Source organism: Panthera uncia, assembly GCF_023721935.1.
Source record: "Panthera uncia isolate 11264 chromosome A1 unlocalized genomic scaffold, Puncia_PCG_1.0 HiC_scaffold_17, whole genome shotgun sequence".
NCBI classification, from domain to species: Eukaryota; Metazoa; Chordata; class Mammalia; order Carnivora; family Felidae; genus Panthera; species Panthera uncia.
In genome coordinates this window covers 36239106-36254182 of record NW_026057577.1, presented here as the reverse complement: position 1 = coordinate 36254182, position 15077 = coordinate 36239106, and the positions used below count along the sequence as shown (strand labels likewise).

General features: G+C 44.1%; 1 protein-coding gene across 2 annotated transcripts in view; it reads right to left on the bottom strand.

Moving 5' to 3' along the window:
* Positions 1-404: 404 nt before the first annotated feature.
* The window catches only part of KCTD16 (potassium channel tetramerization domain containing 16), a 269895-nt gene continuing 255222 nt past the window's right edge, over positions 405-15077 (bottom strand). For both annotated transcript variants that reach the window (XM_049648535.1, XM_049648534.1), the window contains one exon: positions 405-2490. In XM_049648535.1, the coding sequence (XP_049504492.1) occupies positions 2036-2490 (455 nt within the window). In that variant the 3' untranslated portion in view covers positions 405-2035. The remainder of the gene's footprint in view (positions 2491-15077) is intronic.

Here is a 15077-nt window from a genome sequence, read left to right as displayed (position 1 = left end):
GCTATCATTGGGATGATGGTATTTGGGTATGGTATTAAGAAACTTTGAAAGGAAACAAGACATATTGGTAGGCTTTACAAAACTATGTTGTAGTTACGAACAAATGCCTGCTAATATACTAATACATAAACGGACACCACTTAAATTCATAAATGGTAAATCTCTTAACAACTCAACTCCCCAGGTGAACTTTCTTTTTCACTTAAGTAGACCTTTAAATGCCATTTGAACCTCAGGACAGGAAAACATTGGCTGCGTTTGTCGCCCAGAGGTGAGGGCAATAATTACAAAAATTCAGAAAGATATCCATATACTAAATAGGCACTAGTAACAGGAATCAAGAGAGAACCTCTTACATAATAAATGTGCATCAACAAAATATTTCAAAAGGAAGCGAGTGGTCATTACTTTTCCCTCCTACAGACATCATCCAGTTGCCTTTATTACCTGTGATACATATACACATACACACACACACAATAAAAAATAAAAATAGGAGTGCTTGGCACACAAACAATGATTGACAAATTATTGTTTAAGTTCCCACTGAAATGCATGAGGAATGCTGAAAATAAAAACTGGTCTTTTCATCCTCATTTACCACAAGCCTATGAAAGACCTATTAGTACATTTATGGAATACAGAACCATATGGATAGATGGCTATTAACAATTTCTTTTTGGCTGTGTCTCTACAGGCCAAAGATGGACTCAAGAAAGATAGCTTAGAAAGCCAAAACCTTCATTTTCAAGCTCTCGTTATCCAGTTGGGTTGTGCATTCATATCAAGGAAGTGACAGCCACATCATAGTACAGACACAGCCAAATCCCAGAATACTAAAGACAAGACCAGCTACCAGAAGTAACAATGTAGCACTGTAGTTTGAAAAGGCTATGAGAAATCAGGTAGAGTGTGGAATACAAGTGCTTCTTAAAGAAACAAAACAAAAGGCTGGACCCCTATTCAAGTCCTGTGTGTTATTCTTACTTCCACAGCCATATAGGGACGCAGAGAACTGAATGCAGATTACATGAAAAGCCCACGCCATTAAAACGTGGGCAGGAAGGACTCTGGAAACATTGAGAGAAGGAAGGTAACTCAGCTCAGGGTGGGGAAGGCTGAGTGTGGGGTCAGGGAGAATTTTTGCGGCTCGGAATGTCTGTTTCTTTAATACAAAGAATGTTTTACTAGCTCTTCTCACCCTCTCCTAGTGCAGAGAAAGAGCAAAACCGTACTATGGAGCCTGAGGGTGTTCATTCCAAAATAAGGAAGACAATTTGTTGACGATGAGGGTTACCTGATGGTATAAAGTGTTGCCAAGAGAGGCTGGGAAATCTTCCCAGAAGGGTTTTAAGAAAGGAGCTGAGACTCCTCTGTCTGAAGGAGTCTAAGAGGTTGCTGCTGGGAGCAGGGGTGATCCCCTTAGGATGCCCCGGCCCTGGGGACGTGTGCACTGTGTGTATGTACATACATCGTTGTGCTTGTGTTTGCACAAATACTCATGCGTATGTCATCAATATAAACTGGCACATAATAGATTTGAGTGAAAAGTCATATAAATCTGCCATTCCCCCCCACCCCATAAACAAAAAGGAAAAGGAAAATTAAAAAAACCCAAACCTATGCCATTGGGCCAGATCTCTTTCTACCATGCTCTCATTCAAAGGAGGGAGGGAGAAGATGAGAGAAAAACCCAGTTGGGGAGAGAACACTCCCAAGGCCTCTCAGCTACTCCACTGTAGCTGGCTCTCCTTATACTAAGATGCTCAGCACATGGGACCCAGTGAACAAACAAACAAGTAACCAAAAAGAGATTTTCTTATAATTCCACATCTGGAAAGAGATCTACCCTGTGGATTTAAATGTTAAGGTGAACTAGGTAAATAGGCAGTAGTGTATCGATGGGCTACTGTGTTCTCACAAACGTATTGTTAGTTGTTACTTTTCTTTCAAATGTGAATTTCGCTAGGAGGTTTATTTCCAAATGGTGACATGATTTCTTTCTTCTCCCATTGCCCCGCCCCCCACCCCTCCCCTATAGATGATACTTCCGTAAAAGTTCAGACTGCCAAGGATGTTTTCTCTCGGGGAACCGATCTGGGATTTTGATCTTTAGGAAATCCTGGATGCATTTCTCCAGCTCTTCCTCAATGGAGAGCTTTTCCTTAACAGCTTTTTTTTTGCTGCTCATGTTCGACTCCCTGGAGCCCGAAGTCAGAGTCCGGAGCAGATCGCTTTTCCGCCGCATCTCCGACTGCTGGATCAGCTGCACGGGGCCCTTCTTGATGGGACGGTCCAGAGTCTGGATGTTGGTCTGGCGTGTCACGGGCCCACAGATGACCGTCTCCTGCGGAGAGCTGGCCTCAGACTGGCTGTCGCAGCTAGAGGTGGAGAGGTCGTTGCAAGACGTGCCACTCTCCCCTTCTTTGTCGCCTGCGGTGCTCTTGCAGCAGCAGTGGCAGTGTGAGGATGACCACCTGGAAGGCTCACCTGCAAGGAAGCACAGCACCCAAGGGGTTAATGCCAGCCACCTCAGTCTGGAGGAGCAGCACAGCACCTGAACACACACGCACCCAAGCGTCCACAGCCACGTCTTCAGAAAAAGCAGGGGGCCACACAGGCCAGGCTACAGCATGACTACCCAAAAGCCAAATCTGCTGATGGAAGGAAGTTAGTGGTCTACTGCACAAAAGGAAGGATGGCATCACGCTTCCGTCCACAGGCATTGTGACCAACGGCTCAGCTGTACCACTCACTAACCTTGTCACCCCGGCAGTCCCCTTCCATTCTCAAAGCTTCAGTTTCCTCACTGGGAAGGTGAGTATAATCACCCTCCTACTACCTTGAGTTGTAGGAAGGATTTAAATAAATCAAGTGAAATGCTTAATGCAGTGCATGATATTTACCCTCCGTAAATGCTACCTGATTTTACTGTGGCTGACGTTAAACCCGGATCCAAAGCTCCACGTTACTGTAATCAGGTACAAGAGGGGAAGGGTCAGGGAGGGCTTCTTTTGTGGCAGCCCCCAGGTGAGTTCTGCACAGCCATCAACTCATGGGAGCCGTATGATAATTCTATGAGCTCAGTAGCCCCACTCCTAGTTCCCATACAAGGAAACTGAGACAGACCCTGAGAATTTAAGAAACTTACCCTAGTTTGTACATTTTGCAAGTGGCAGAGCTGAGATTTGAATGTAAATTTCCCAAATACCATAACCAAAGCAATTAATCATTCTTCTTGAATTTGCTTGACTGTAAAAATTCCTGCGTTTCTTTAAAAAACAATGTTCAGGGTTTAACTTCTCTCTGCAGTCCTTGCTCACCTCTCCTCAGAAATATTTATCACTTTTTTCTCTGAATTATGGTTTTGTTTTCGAAGTGCCTCTATTATTGCACATATCACATTTTGTTATAATTCTTTTTTACTTTATGCATTTCAGCTATTCACCATGAGCTCCCTGAAGTGGGCACAGCATAGTGTCCATTGTTGTAACCCCAGCAAATAGCTCAGAGTACAGTGCACAAATTCAATAAAAGGCTGTATCCTAACAGTCACTTTTAAGCCCTGGATCTAGCCACACCTGAAGCTGGTACTGTCAGTAGGCTTTTAAGCTCTATGAACCATTGTATTATATTTAAGCCAATGTGAGTTCCTCTCTTCCTATTCCCCTCAGTCTTGACTCATAGCATTGCATTCAGCTGTTTGGAGACAGACTCATTTTTCAGATACGTGGTTGGTGACTCTCTGAACTAGAAAATCTACAGTTAGGGAACAAAGCAAGTTCCTAAACATAAGTCACTGCCCCCAGCCTTCTATGCTCCGAACAGTCTTCTTAGAGTCATGAACTTGATACTATCTACTCATCGTATATTATATGCTGGACATTTCATATAGCTCATTGCATTTAAGCCATAAAAAATAAAGGGAAATGAGTCCCCTTTATGATGCTAATATTGAGGACAAGGATAATGTAGTATCTTTATGTGTTTAAAAGGAGACCCAATTTTGATTTGTGCTATATCTTATTCTCATAAATAATGGATCATATTATAATAAGATCCCACTTTAGTGCCATTTCTAATATGGTCAAGGTAGAGGAAACCTAAAAGGGAAAAAGAAACTATTTGCAAAGTTATGTCCTGTCTTCTTGTAAAAGGCCTGTCATCTACATATCTAAATAATTTAAATATTTATAGACACTTATCTTAAACATTTTCCAGAGGGAGAAAAAAAAAAAAAAGAGTCCCTGTGAATCGCAGCTCCCAACTCCACAATTATCTCTAAAGTATACCCACTCTTTCAGACCACTTTTTAAAATGTGACTGTAATCATTGTATTTATACACCCATTAAATGAAATGCAACAATCCAATTAGCCAAAAGGAATCACCACAGCAATAATGTTCTACTTCTCCCAGGCTATTACCAATAAATATCTTCCATGCAACAGGGAAAATGCTTAACATGTACCAGCTGGTGACTGAAAATATCAGCAAGAGAAAATGTTTTGTCTGCCAGCTCAGATTCTGAGGGTATCATTTCTCTCCTTCTGAAGGCAGAATCTGCCTCCACCTCTCCAAACCCAGCCATCCCTATACTAATATGACTTGATGGAGAAATGGCTCGAATGCACTGGGCCAAAAAAAAAAGTAATCATATCAGGCCAGAGCTGATCCAGTTTGATCCTTTTTGAGAAAAGTGCAGAAACTGACCTAAATCTTAAGAAAAAGAAAGGAGAGGAAAGAAGAGACAGATAGAAGGGAGAAAAAGAAGAAATATATGCTGAGATATGCCTGCCCATTATCTCACAATGAAATGACAAAAAATTTTGGCCATAAACCCTGCTGAACAAGCAGAAGTGCAAGCCTGTCCTGTGCTCTTCTCCCTAAGAGTTACCTTCCCTACCAAAAAGTCATTTCCTTCAGTGGACTTGGAGGGACACCCGGGCTCTCCTAAAAGTCAGTTTAGTAACACAAACACCATCATGGGACAGAGCGCTGTGTGTTTCTGCAGAAAAACGTACACAACACTCACTGCACATCCAGGCCAGGAACCTGGGATAGATGCGGAATCCTCCCTAACCGCTGGGCTGATCGTGGATTCCAATGTCAGCTGGGATTCTCCAGCTTCCGGGCAAATAGAAATATTACTTTCCACCTCTTCCAGGCGCTATCACTATTAAAGGGAAATTGAACAACTTAATTTTAGTGGAGCCCATTATACTACCACGTGTTTCAATATTTTATGAGAACATTTGAATGTTTTAACATTTTTGGCAAGATAATTCATAAGAAGGCTTCTGAAGTCTGTATATTAGGTCAGAATCAAGGAAGAGAATGGTATTAATCCAGCTGGAGATACTGTGTGAAGAGTCATCATGAAATGTGAAAGATACTCAAATGTAAGAAGACAGACACCACTCTGTTTCTTTTTTTGGAAGCATTGTCTCTCCGATTACCCGCTTCCCAAGAACTTAAACAGAGCAGAGGTTTTCAACCAGAAGAGAGAAGTGATGTGTGTGGGAGCTGGACACAGCCGCCCTTAAAGTCCCACTGACATGTGCTCAGCAGTCCTGGCAGACGTGGAAGGATCTACAAAAGGTCAATCTTTCTGTAACTCAAGGTGTTCTAGGATCCCCTCAATTATAGCCAATTACGATCTCATAAATGCCTTGGTGCTTAAAATCATAACATACTTTTGCTCCCAATCTGCTGAGCTTTCTATAGAGGCTGGAACATTTCTCTCCATTTGAAGAGAAAATAGGTTACAACTGATTAGCCAGATACAGGGAGAAAAACATTTCATCCTAAGAAAAGTCTGATTTATTGATACTAAAAAAGCAAAAAAAAAAAAAAATTGTTTTTCGAGGGGTTTATTAACTCTTTAATGGTCAAACAGCACAACTGCACTCTTTATTTTTAAATAAACCATTGCTGAATTTGTTGGATATTCTACCATTTGTGGTGCCCAGCACAGAATAGAGGTTTGGTAAAAAATGTTTGATGAATGAATGAATGAGCCCAAACACATATGCTGAATTGCATTAAGATCCTAACAGGGCACAGCTTGTAGGCTCCAGAATAAGCCCCACAATTTGTCAGTTTGGATAAATTACTTCACCTCTATGAGCCTCAATTTCCTCATATAAAAAGTAAGACAAGGGGTACCTGTCTGGCTCAGTCAGTGAGCCAGAGTCAGCCAAGTGTCTGACTCTTCATTTCAGCTCAGGCCATGATCTCAGGGTGGTGAGATCCAGCCCTACATTGGGCTCCGTGTGGGCATGGAGCCTCCTTAAGATTCTCTCTTTCTCCCTCTCCCTTTACCCCTCTCCCATGCTCGTGCACGTGCTTGAGTGCTGCTTCTCTATATAAAAAAGTAAAATAAAATAAAATAAGGCCAATAATAGTATCTCCCTCAGAGAGGTTTTAGAAAAATGAGACAATTAACGTGAAGGTGTTTCATGGCTGGCAGGCAGCACCAAGAAGTATTGCTTTCATCTGTACATAAGTGCTCTACTAAAAGCCAGATGCTAACCTACATAAACAAAACAAATCAGGAGCCTGTTAGATAAGATTAGTAGGTTCCCACCGATGGGCTATACAACCAGTTGTTAGGCCTGGCTGGAACATCACGTGAGGAAGGACACAAATGCTGAGACTGGACTCATCAAGAAAATGTATAATGCCATTTAGTAATGTCTGTTGTTGGTGTGGGAGTGGACCGTGACCACAAGCACACAACACAGTACGTGACCAGGGAGACTTTTGGAAAGAAGTTTCCTTTACCGTGCAGGGCTTAGAATTTCACAAATGGATGCATCTTCTGAGATAAAAATTGACTTGAAGACACATAAAATAAATTTAAACCCAGAGCTGGCAGTAATTTGTAGTTTGGATTAACTGGGGAGGAAGCAGGACCCTCAACTGGCCTAAGTCCTTAAAGCTCAAATCTTCCAACATTGTACAACTTGGAAATATTGAGGACCAATCAAGCGAACTGTACGACTGTACACGGCCCCTTTTGACTATAGCCCTAATGGCAGAAGTCCTTACTGATAAAGGAGGAATGAAAGAGGAAAGACTACAGAATATTTCTCCCCTATGAAAAATTCAAACCGAGCCACGTGAAACATGACTTAGCAAACTCACAGAGTGCTTATGCATTTTTAAAAGAGGGAGCTCTGCAATCTACCCACACTTCAAATTCTCCACCTGCTAATGGCTGTGAGCACAATGCACATCATTTACAGCAACAGCTGCGAAAACTGCTTTCCCCTGTCTTCCCTGTCAATGATGTAGGAGCCTGCCAGTCTGGGAGCTAGGTGGCTAGATTTAATTTATTGAGGCTGCTGAAAGACTTTCTTGGTATCCTGGCTGAAAAGTCAATAATGGCCAAATTGATGTTTTCATAATTCTGCTAACCTTGGAAAAGATATTTCATAGTAGAGACTGGGAATAGGCAGGCTGTGCAAGCTTCTGAGAGGAATACATTTTCAAGCCTGGTGATCATCCTTTCTTGCTTCCTTTGCCACTCATGGACATTTGGCCTTGGACGGGCCCAGCTGGGGCTCCTCATTAAGGGGTGGCAAATTTGGGTAAGAGCAGACAGTTAAATCAGTCACGGGTCAGTCGGGGCCAGTCAAGAAAACGCACATGCCACCTGTAATCTTAATAGGGAGAACTGAATATAAGGAATCGGCTAAACAGGGATTGGAAGGATGAAAAAAGGTGAAGAAAGACAGCACTGAAGAGACAAATACAGTAACTGCAGGGGGGCAGCTACCAAACTTAAGGGTAGGGAGACAGATGGAAGATGGAGTCATTAGAACCTGGAAGCTTGCAAGGGTCACTCTGTGGAGGTGGGACCCAGGCATCTGAGGAGGGCATGTGGCCTGCTGGTCCTGGTATGTCTGAAGGGCCTCGCTCTGCAGAGGACAGAACACAACAAAGTTGGGAACTGGGACCAACTGCTTCTGAGATAAATAAAATCTGTGTTAAAACTACAAGCAGCGAGCTGATAAGGAGTCCCTCCTCTGTTCACGACTAACAGCCTTCATCTGGCAACCCCTCTGGACAGCACAGAACCCACCGGGAAGCCCGCTGGGCAGATGCAAAATGAGGTGAGCTGAATCCCCAGCATCACACAGCAGAACGGGGAGGGGTGGGTTTGGGGCTCAGAGACAACAGCTTAATAAGAGCACACTGACCCTGCCACGGGGTGAAAAGAAAAGAAAGACACAGTTCCTGACCTGCTGGAACAGGTGCTCAAATGCAGGAGTCAAGAAATGAAAGGACAGAAACCAATCACCTCGGTTCCATGCCTGCCCTTCTGCCCTTTCTTATACCTGAGGGTTTTGTATTTGTTCTCCCTCTGCCACACTCACTTTTCTGATTTTCACCTGTTTTGTTCTTTTTTGTCCTCCAATGCTTGGCTGAGATGTCGCTTTCTCAGAGCAGCCTCACCTCTATCCCCCAACCAGATGGAAGCCAGTCCCCAGCCTCTAGACTGCTTCTTCTGCACCACCACAATGTGTAATTATGGACGTGCTTCTACATTTATTTGTTTAATGTCTGCTTCCCACACCCGACTGTAAGGCCTGTGTTTGTTCCCTTCTGCGTTTTAATGCACACTCCAGGCCACATACAGACTAGTGTTTCAGGGCACATAGTAGTAGAGGCCCAGGAAACATCTGCATGATAAATGAATGGGAGAGGAAATGGATGGGGTGTATAGAAATTTAAATTTTTGGTTCAGAGTGTATGATAGAGACAGTAAACCCTACACACACACACACACACACACACACACGCACGCACGCACGTTCACACACAGGAACGAAAAATTTGACATGCAAATGTAATTAAATTGGAAAATAATGGGGCACCTGGGTGGCTCAGTCGGTTGAACATCCGACTTCAGCCTAGGTTATGATCTTGCGGTCCATGGGTTTGAGCCCTGCATCAGGCTCTGTGCTGACAGCTCAGAACCTGGAGCCTGCTTCAGATTCTTTGTCTCCCTCTCTCTGCCCCTTCCCCTCTCATGCTCTGTCTCTCTCTCAAAAACAAACATTGAAAAAAAATTCAAATGGAAAATATTTAGGCATATCACTAGACGTTTGATATGCATTGACAACAGTGTGCTGACCAGCAGAGATAATGGCAAGATCCATAGGCATACCCAGAATTGAATAATGCATGTACGTACGTGTGTGTGTGTATATGTATGTGTGTATATATGTGTGTGTATATATGTGTGTGTGTGTGTGTGTGTGTGTGTGTGTGTGTGGGTAGGTATATACATATATATATATATATATGTAATTTTTTAAATGACCATCATTCAATCATTTATTGATGTAAAAAACCCTTGGGGGTGTGTGGATGGCTTGCTTGGTTGAGTGTATGCTCTTGATTTCAGCTCAGGTCATGATCCCAGGGTCGTGAGATCAAGCCCTGTGTTGGGCTCCATGTTGACCCCAGCTCATGCTCTGTGATCTCCCTCTCTAAGGAGATATATATATATATATATATATATATATATATATATATATATTCTTGAAGACATTACACAACTTCAGTAAAAATTAACTTTCCTAACCATTCAACCATGGTCTCTATTCATATTATTTTCCAATTTGGTAATGCTCAGACCTATCCTCCTACCTCAGAATTCTCACCTGTGGGATTTCTCTTTCAATAAAACAATGTGATGGTTTGCATAAAGCAGGAAATGCTGAATTCGGACTTCCTGGCCTACCACCTTGCTCTCTGAATTTTCCTGGATGACTCATTTATTTCCAGGGGCTTTTTACCCTTTTCCAGGTTCTCCTTGCCCTTTTCTTGCTTTCTTCCTCCTTACTGTATTTCTTCCTCTTGGTCTCAGCATTTCTCAGTTAAGATCATTATGAGTTACTCCTGCCTCAAAAGTCCTCATTTCTCTGTTTCAGAGGGAAGTCTTGTGGCCCATCCTGATCCCTTTTCCTACCCAGTCCTCTTCAGCGTGGCTGCTCCATTTTACATTTTTCTTCACCCATTTTTCATAAGCTTGAACTATTCCCCCCAACAATAACGCCCACTATAACTCCTCTCATCCAATACCTAATGGTCTTTTGTCTCTTAGAAGGAAATGTATATGTAATGATGATAGGGTTTATTTGTTCTCTTTTTCCAGTAGAAACACCCTTTTTCTCCCTTTCAAGAACTGCCTCTTCCTGACCCCATACTGTCCTCAAGCGACTGTCACGCATGCTGCCGTGCCTAGCCACGAGGAGAGGACACTGGACCCCTATCTGAACCTCCCATCTCCCAATCGTGTGACCCCAGTTGTGTGAATCAGTCTTCACTGAAACTGCTCTGCTGTAGCTTATGGGTAAAATATGTTCTAGTGTGCGATATCATCAGGCTAGAGGGATGTGAGTTCACTGGCCATCTTTCCCACCAGTTGAAGAGGACATTCATGTGGAAAGAAGCCAACCAACACAGGCAAAGCTGAGAATACTCAAGAGACAGAACCCTACATCTAGCAGTGTCTCAAGCTGGCCCCATTCCTAGGCTTACAATTTCATAAGCCAGGCATTTTCTTTGCTTAATCTCATGAGAGTTAGTTTTCTGTCCAGTAGAGAAGTAATCTTTTTTTTTTTCCTAATGTTTATTTATTTTTGAGAGAGAGAGACAGAGCATGAGCGGGGGGAGGGACAGAGAGAGAATGAGACACAGAATCCAAAGCAGGCTCCAGGCTCTGAGCTGTCAGCACAGAGACCGATGTGGGGCTCAAAGCCACGAACTAACCAACTGAGCCACTCAGGTGCCCCCAGTAGGGAAGGAGTCTTGAACACTCCATTACTTTCGTATGAACACTCAAGGCCTGCCTGATTTACCTCTGTCATCCTTGTGTCACTCCAGCACTAATGTGACCAGTTCTCTAGGGGCAACCGCTCTTACTTGGCTAAACTATTCCATAGGTAACTTGTTTCTTTTATGGGATGGTGCCTCTTCACTATACGAGTTCCAATGAAGTTGGCTAACACTCTCAGACGTACTAAGGCTCTCTTGCCACCTGTTATACACAATTATTCTGATAGTGGATAATAGCTGTATCTCCAAAACCAGAAACTTAGCATAACAGATATAATTTATTGAGAGCCCCCTATGTGCCTATTATTGTGTTCAGTACTTTATAAAATCTTCACAATGCTCTCTTAGGTGGATGTTATTCTTCCTTTTTGTGGAAGAGGAAATTATAGCTCAAAGTGGTTAATTATCTGATCAAGTTACCCCAGCCATCCCACATGCTGTCCATGAGCCCCACTGACATCTCTGAATTCATCAATGGCAGCTTGGAGGTGGCAGACACTGGCCCAAGCCTCCCCGCTCTACGATACAGCTCTCATCTATGACTATGAGGGGGATGGTTCTGTGGCAGGGATGCTGAGCTCCAGCCCAGGTGACAAGGGACTGCAGCCCCTGTGTCACCCTGCTGGCAGAACTGTACAGGTCCCCATGAGGGTCGGAGCAAAGGCCAGGGAATGAGGGCTTTCCGATGTGATTCTGTGCCCACCTTGCTGAGGGCACAACCACTCAGACACAGAGGGCAGATGTCCTTCCCAGGACAGGTAGCCTGATCTCGCGGGCCTGCAATGGTGGCTGTGAGGCCCAGCTGACCTCTGCAGAGGTGGCCAGACGGCACTGGGCCCCGTCCCTGAGACAGGCAGCCTGCTTCTGTATTCCAGGGCCCAGAGCCTGGAATTGCCCCTCCCACCCCAGAACCAGACAACCCTCCTGTCAGTCACCTCCACTCCCAGCTGCCTGCCACTCATACAGACTGCATTTTTGTGTGAAAGGAAGCAACCCTCCCACCCCTGAATTAAAAATATGCTCTTCTAGGGGCACCTGGGTGGCTCAGTCAGTTAAGGGTCTGGCTCAGGTCATAATGTCACTTTGTGATCTCTCGGTTTGTGAGTTCCAGCCCCTCATCAGGCTCACTCAAAGCATAGAGCCCACTTTGAATCCTCTGTCACCCTCTCTTTCTGCCCCTCTCCCACTAGTGCTCACTCTCTCTCTCTCTCAAGAATAAACATTTAAAAAAAACCCAGAGGCACCTGGGTGGCTTAGTTAGTTGAGCATCTGACTTTGGCTCAGGTCACGATCTCACAGTCTGTGGAGTCAAGCCCCGTGTGGGGCTCTGTGCCGACAGCTCAGAGCCTGAAGCCTACTTCAGATTCTTTGCCTCCACCTCTGTCCCTCCCCTGCTCGTACTCTGTCTCTCCCTTTCTCTCTCTCTCAAAAATAAATAAAAAATTAAAAAAAAGTGCTCTTCTCTCAAAAAAATTAATCACTTGTAACTTTTAACTAATTTGACAAGTGGCAAACTAAGAATTCAGATCCAGATCTCTTTTATACAAAGCCTCTGCTCTTTTTGTTGGACACGATATTCAGTATCATGGAAGTTTTCCACCAGAGATATTAAAAAGTGGAGTAAGCCCAAAGGGTCCAAGTGTTGACTTTAAGTCATGGTAGTCCCAGTGACTCCAGCACTTCAGTAACTTTTAGAAGTAACCGACTCACTGAGCAACTTGAGAATCTGTAGGACTTTTATCATCACACTTATATAAGAAATGCTAGTTCTGCCTCCCGAGCTGACAGGAAAGAACTGAAGATGACTAAACGAGGGATGAAGTGTTACGGGCACTCCTCCTGCTGTGTGGGCACGCCAGCTCCACCCGCCATGCTTCAGCTCCAACACAGGTGCCGTGCTAGCAACCTGCAGTCCTTGAAGTACTCACTTAGCACAGGAAAAAAAGCCTCTTGCCACTTAACTAAGATAGAATGCTTACTAATACTGCTCCATGGATTTTCAACAACCAACCGATATGTGATACCTCCTCAAAGGCAGAAAAAATCAAAACATGACCATCTATGGTTTAGTGGCAAATGTAAACCTAAACTTGGAGTGATCCTCCTGGTAGAAGGGGAAAAAAATAAAGGGCAAATTAAGCCAGAAACAGAGAACCCTGTGCATTGTATGAGAATCACAGATTCAATAAAAGAGGTGCCTTAAACATTTCTAAGTCACCTTAAAACTATTCTGAAGGGAGTTGGGTTAACCATGAGAAGCACAGCCGGCCATGAGGCGGCCCACCTGGACCACGGTGCCGAGCTCCCTGTGGGAAGGCCCACGCAGAAGCTAAAGAAAGGACCTTTGAGGCCTCTGAGCATCCTTGTTTTATAATGAGAAAGAAAGGGGCCTAACAGTAAGTGTCAGAGCCAAACTCCAAGCCTGGAGCCCTGTCTGGGACGTTGCCAGAGACACAGCTAGGAAGATGTGCAGCTCTGTGGGCAAAATGAAAGCCAGCTGGAGAGGGGCTCACGTCTGGACAGTCTTTCATCTGCGGTGGGGAAATTCACAGGGAGAGTCCACTGCCGAGTCCAGTCAAGGTAAGCAAAACACAGAAGGGTCTGGAGAGAGCAGATTCCTGCCATATGTTCACACGCCTAACGGTGAGAGAAAGAGACAGAGAGAAGGAGGCAGCATCAGTGGTACCTCTACCTGATGATAATGCTGACCTCTGTTTGCACCCACCCTGAGCCACACACAGGGCACTTCACCTGCACCATCTCATCGAATCATTACAACCAGTGAAGAGAGGTGAGGAATTGCAATTCCTACATCCTGGATAAGAGGCTCAGGGGGACCGAATCTCCTAGCTCCTAGGGAGACTCACATTCCATCAGAGGAATTCGCTTAGAAGCAACTCTCAAAGGCCTTATTTCGAAGTGCATGTACCCACAGTGTAAGAATAAGTATGACACATCAGTGTGCCTCAGTTTATCACAATGCTTGGGCTCAGCGGAGGAGGCCTAGGAATTCACAAATGGCATTAATGAAAAATAAGAATGTCCCACATGTCATGTGCAATGCTAAGTGCTTTATACACATTTTATTCTAACAACACTCTAAGGCAGGGTTTCCCACTACTGACATTGGGCTCAATAATTCCTTGCCATGGGGGCTGCCCTGTGCACTGTAGGATGTGTATCAGCAGGCCGTTCCTGGTCTCTATGACCACCCTCTCCTCCCTTCTTCAGTCAAGGCAACTAAAAACGTCTCTGGGTATTGCCAAACATCCTCTGGGGGGCAAAATCACCTCCAGTTAAGAACCACTGTCCTGAGGTAAATAAACACTGTTCCTATTTTATGATAAGGAAACTGAATTCCACAAATTTGACTAATTTGCCCATGAATCATACAGCTAAAAAGGCGAAACCAGGATTAGATTTTTGGTCGATCTGACTCTAAGACTGTTCCACTTGTTCCACTGTTATGCTGTGGTGCTCCTGAGAAATGCTGCCTTTCTGAAAAACAAATCTTCCATTCACAGGAAGTTCCAAAAGAAGCTGAGTAAAAGGAAATGAAGAAAACTGACTTGCCTTTTCACTTTTCATAAAATGCAAAGAACACCTCATCTTTGCCAGGTTATCTTCAGATAATAGAATACAAAGATGTGCAGAATTTAGCAGCTCTGCCTGAACGTGTTATCTCTGCTACATGGTCACTGACTCATTACTGTTCTTTTATTTAGGGTTTCAAAACAGGACAATGGAGGCTCTGCCCAAAGACTTTTCCCACCTGGCCACAGCCTATATTCACAATCACCTCATGATAATAAACGACATCAGATGGAGTGGTTACTACATTCCAAGTGTTGCTCTGTCCTTTCCTTGCAGGATCTCATCTGAGATCCAAAACATCCTTCTGAGGGTTGATGGGGGGGGGGGGGGGGGGGGGGGGGGGGGGGGGGGTGATGGGTAAGTTGGAGGGCACCTGTTGGGATGAACACTGGGTGTTGTATGGAAACCAATTTGACAATAAATTTCATATTAAAAAAATAAGGAAAAAATAAAAGGTCTCTGCTTAACAGAAGACCATGGGGGAGGGGAAGGGGAAAAAAAAAAGTTAGGGAGGGAGCCAAACCATAAGAGACTCTTAAAAACTGATAATAATAAACTGAGGGTTGATGGGGGGTGGGAGGGAAGGGAGGGTGGGTGATGGGCATTGAGAAGGGCACCTGTTGGGATCAG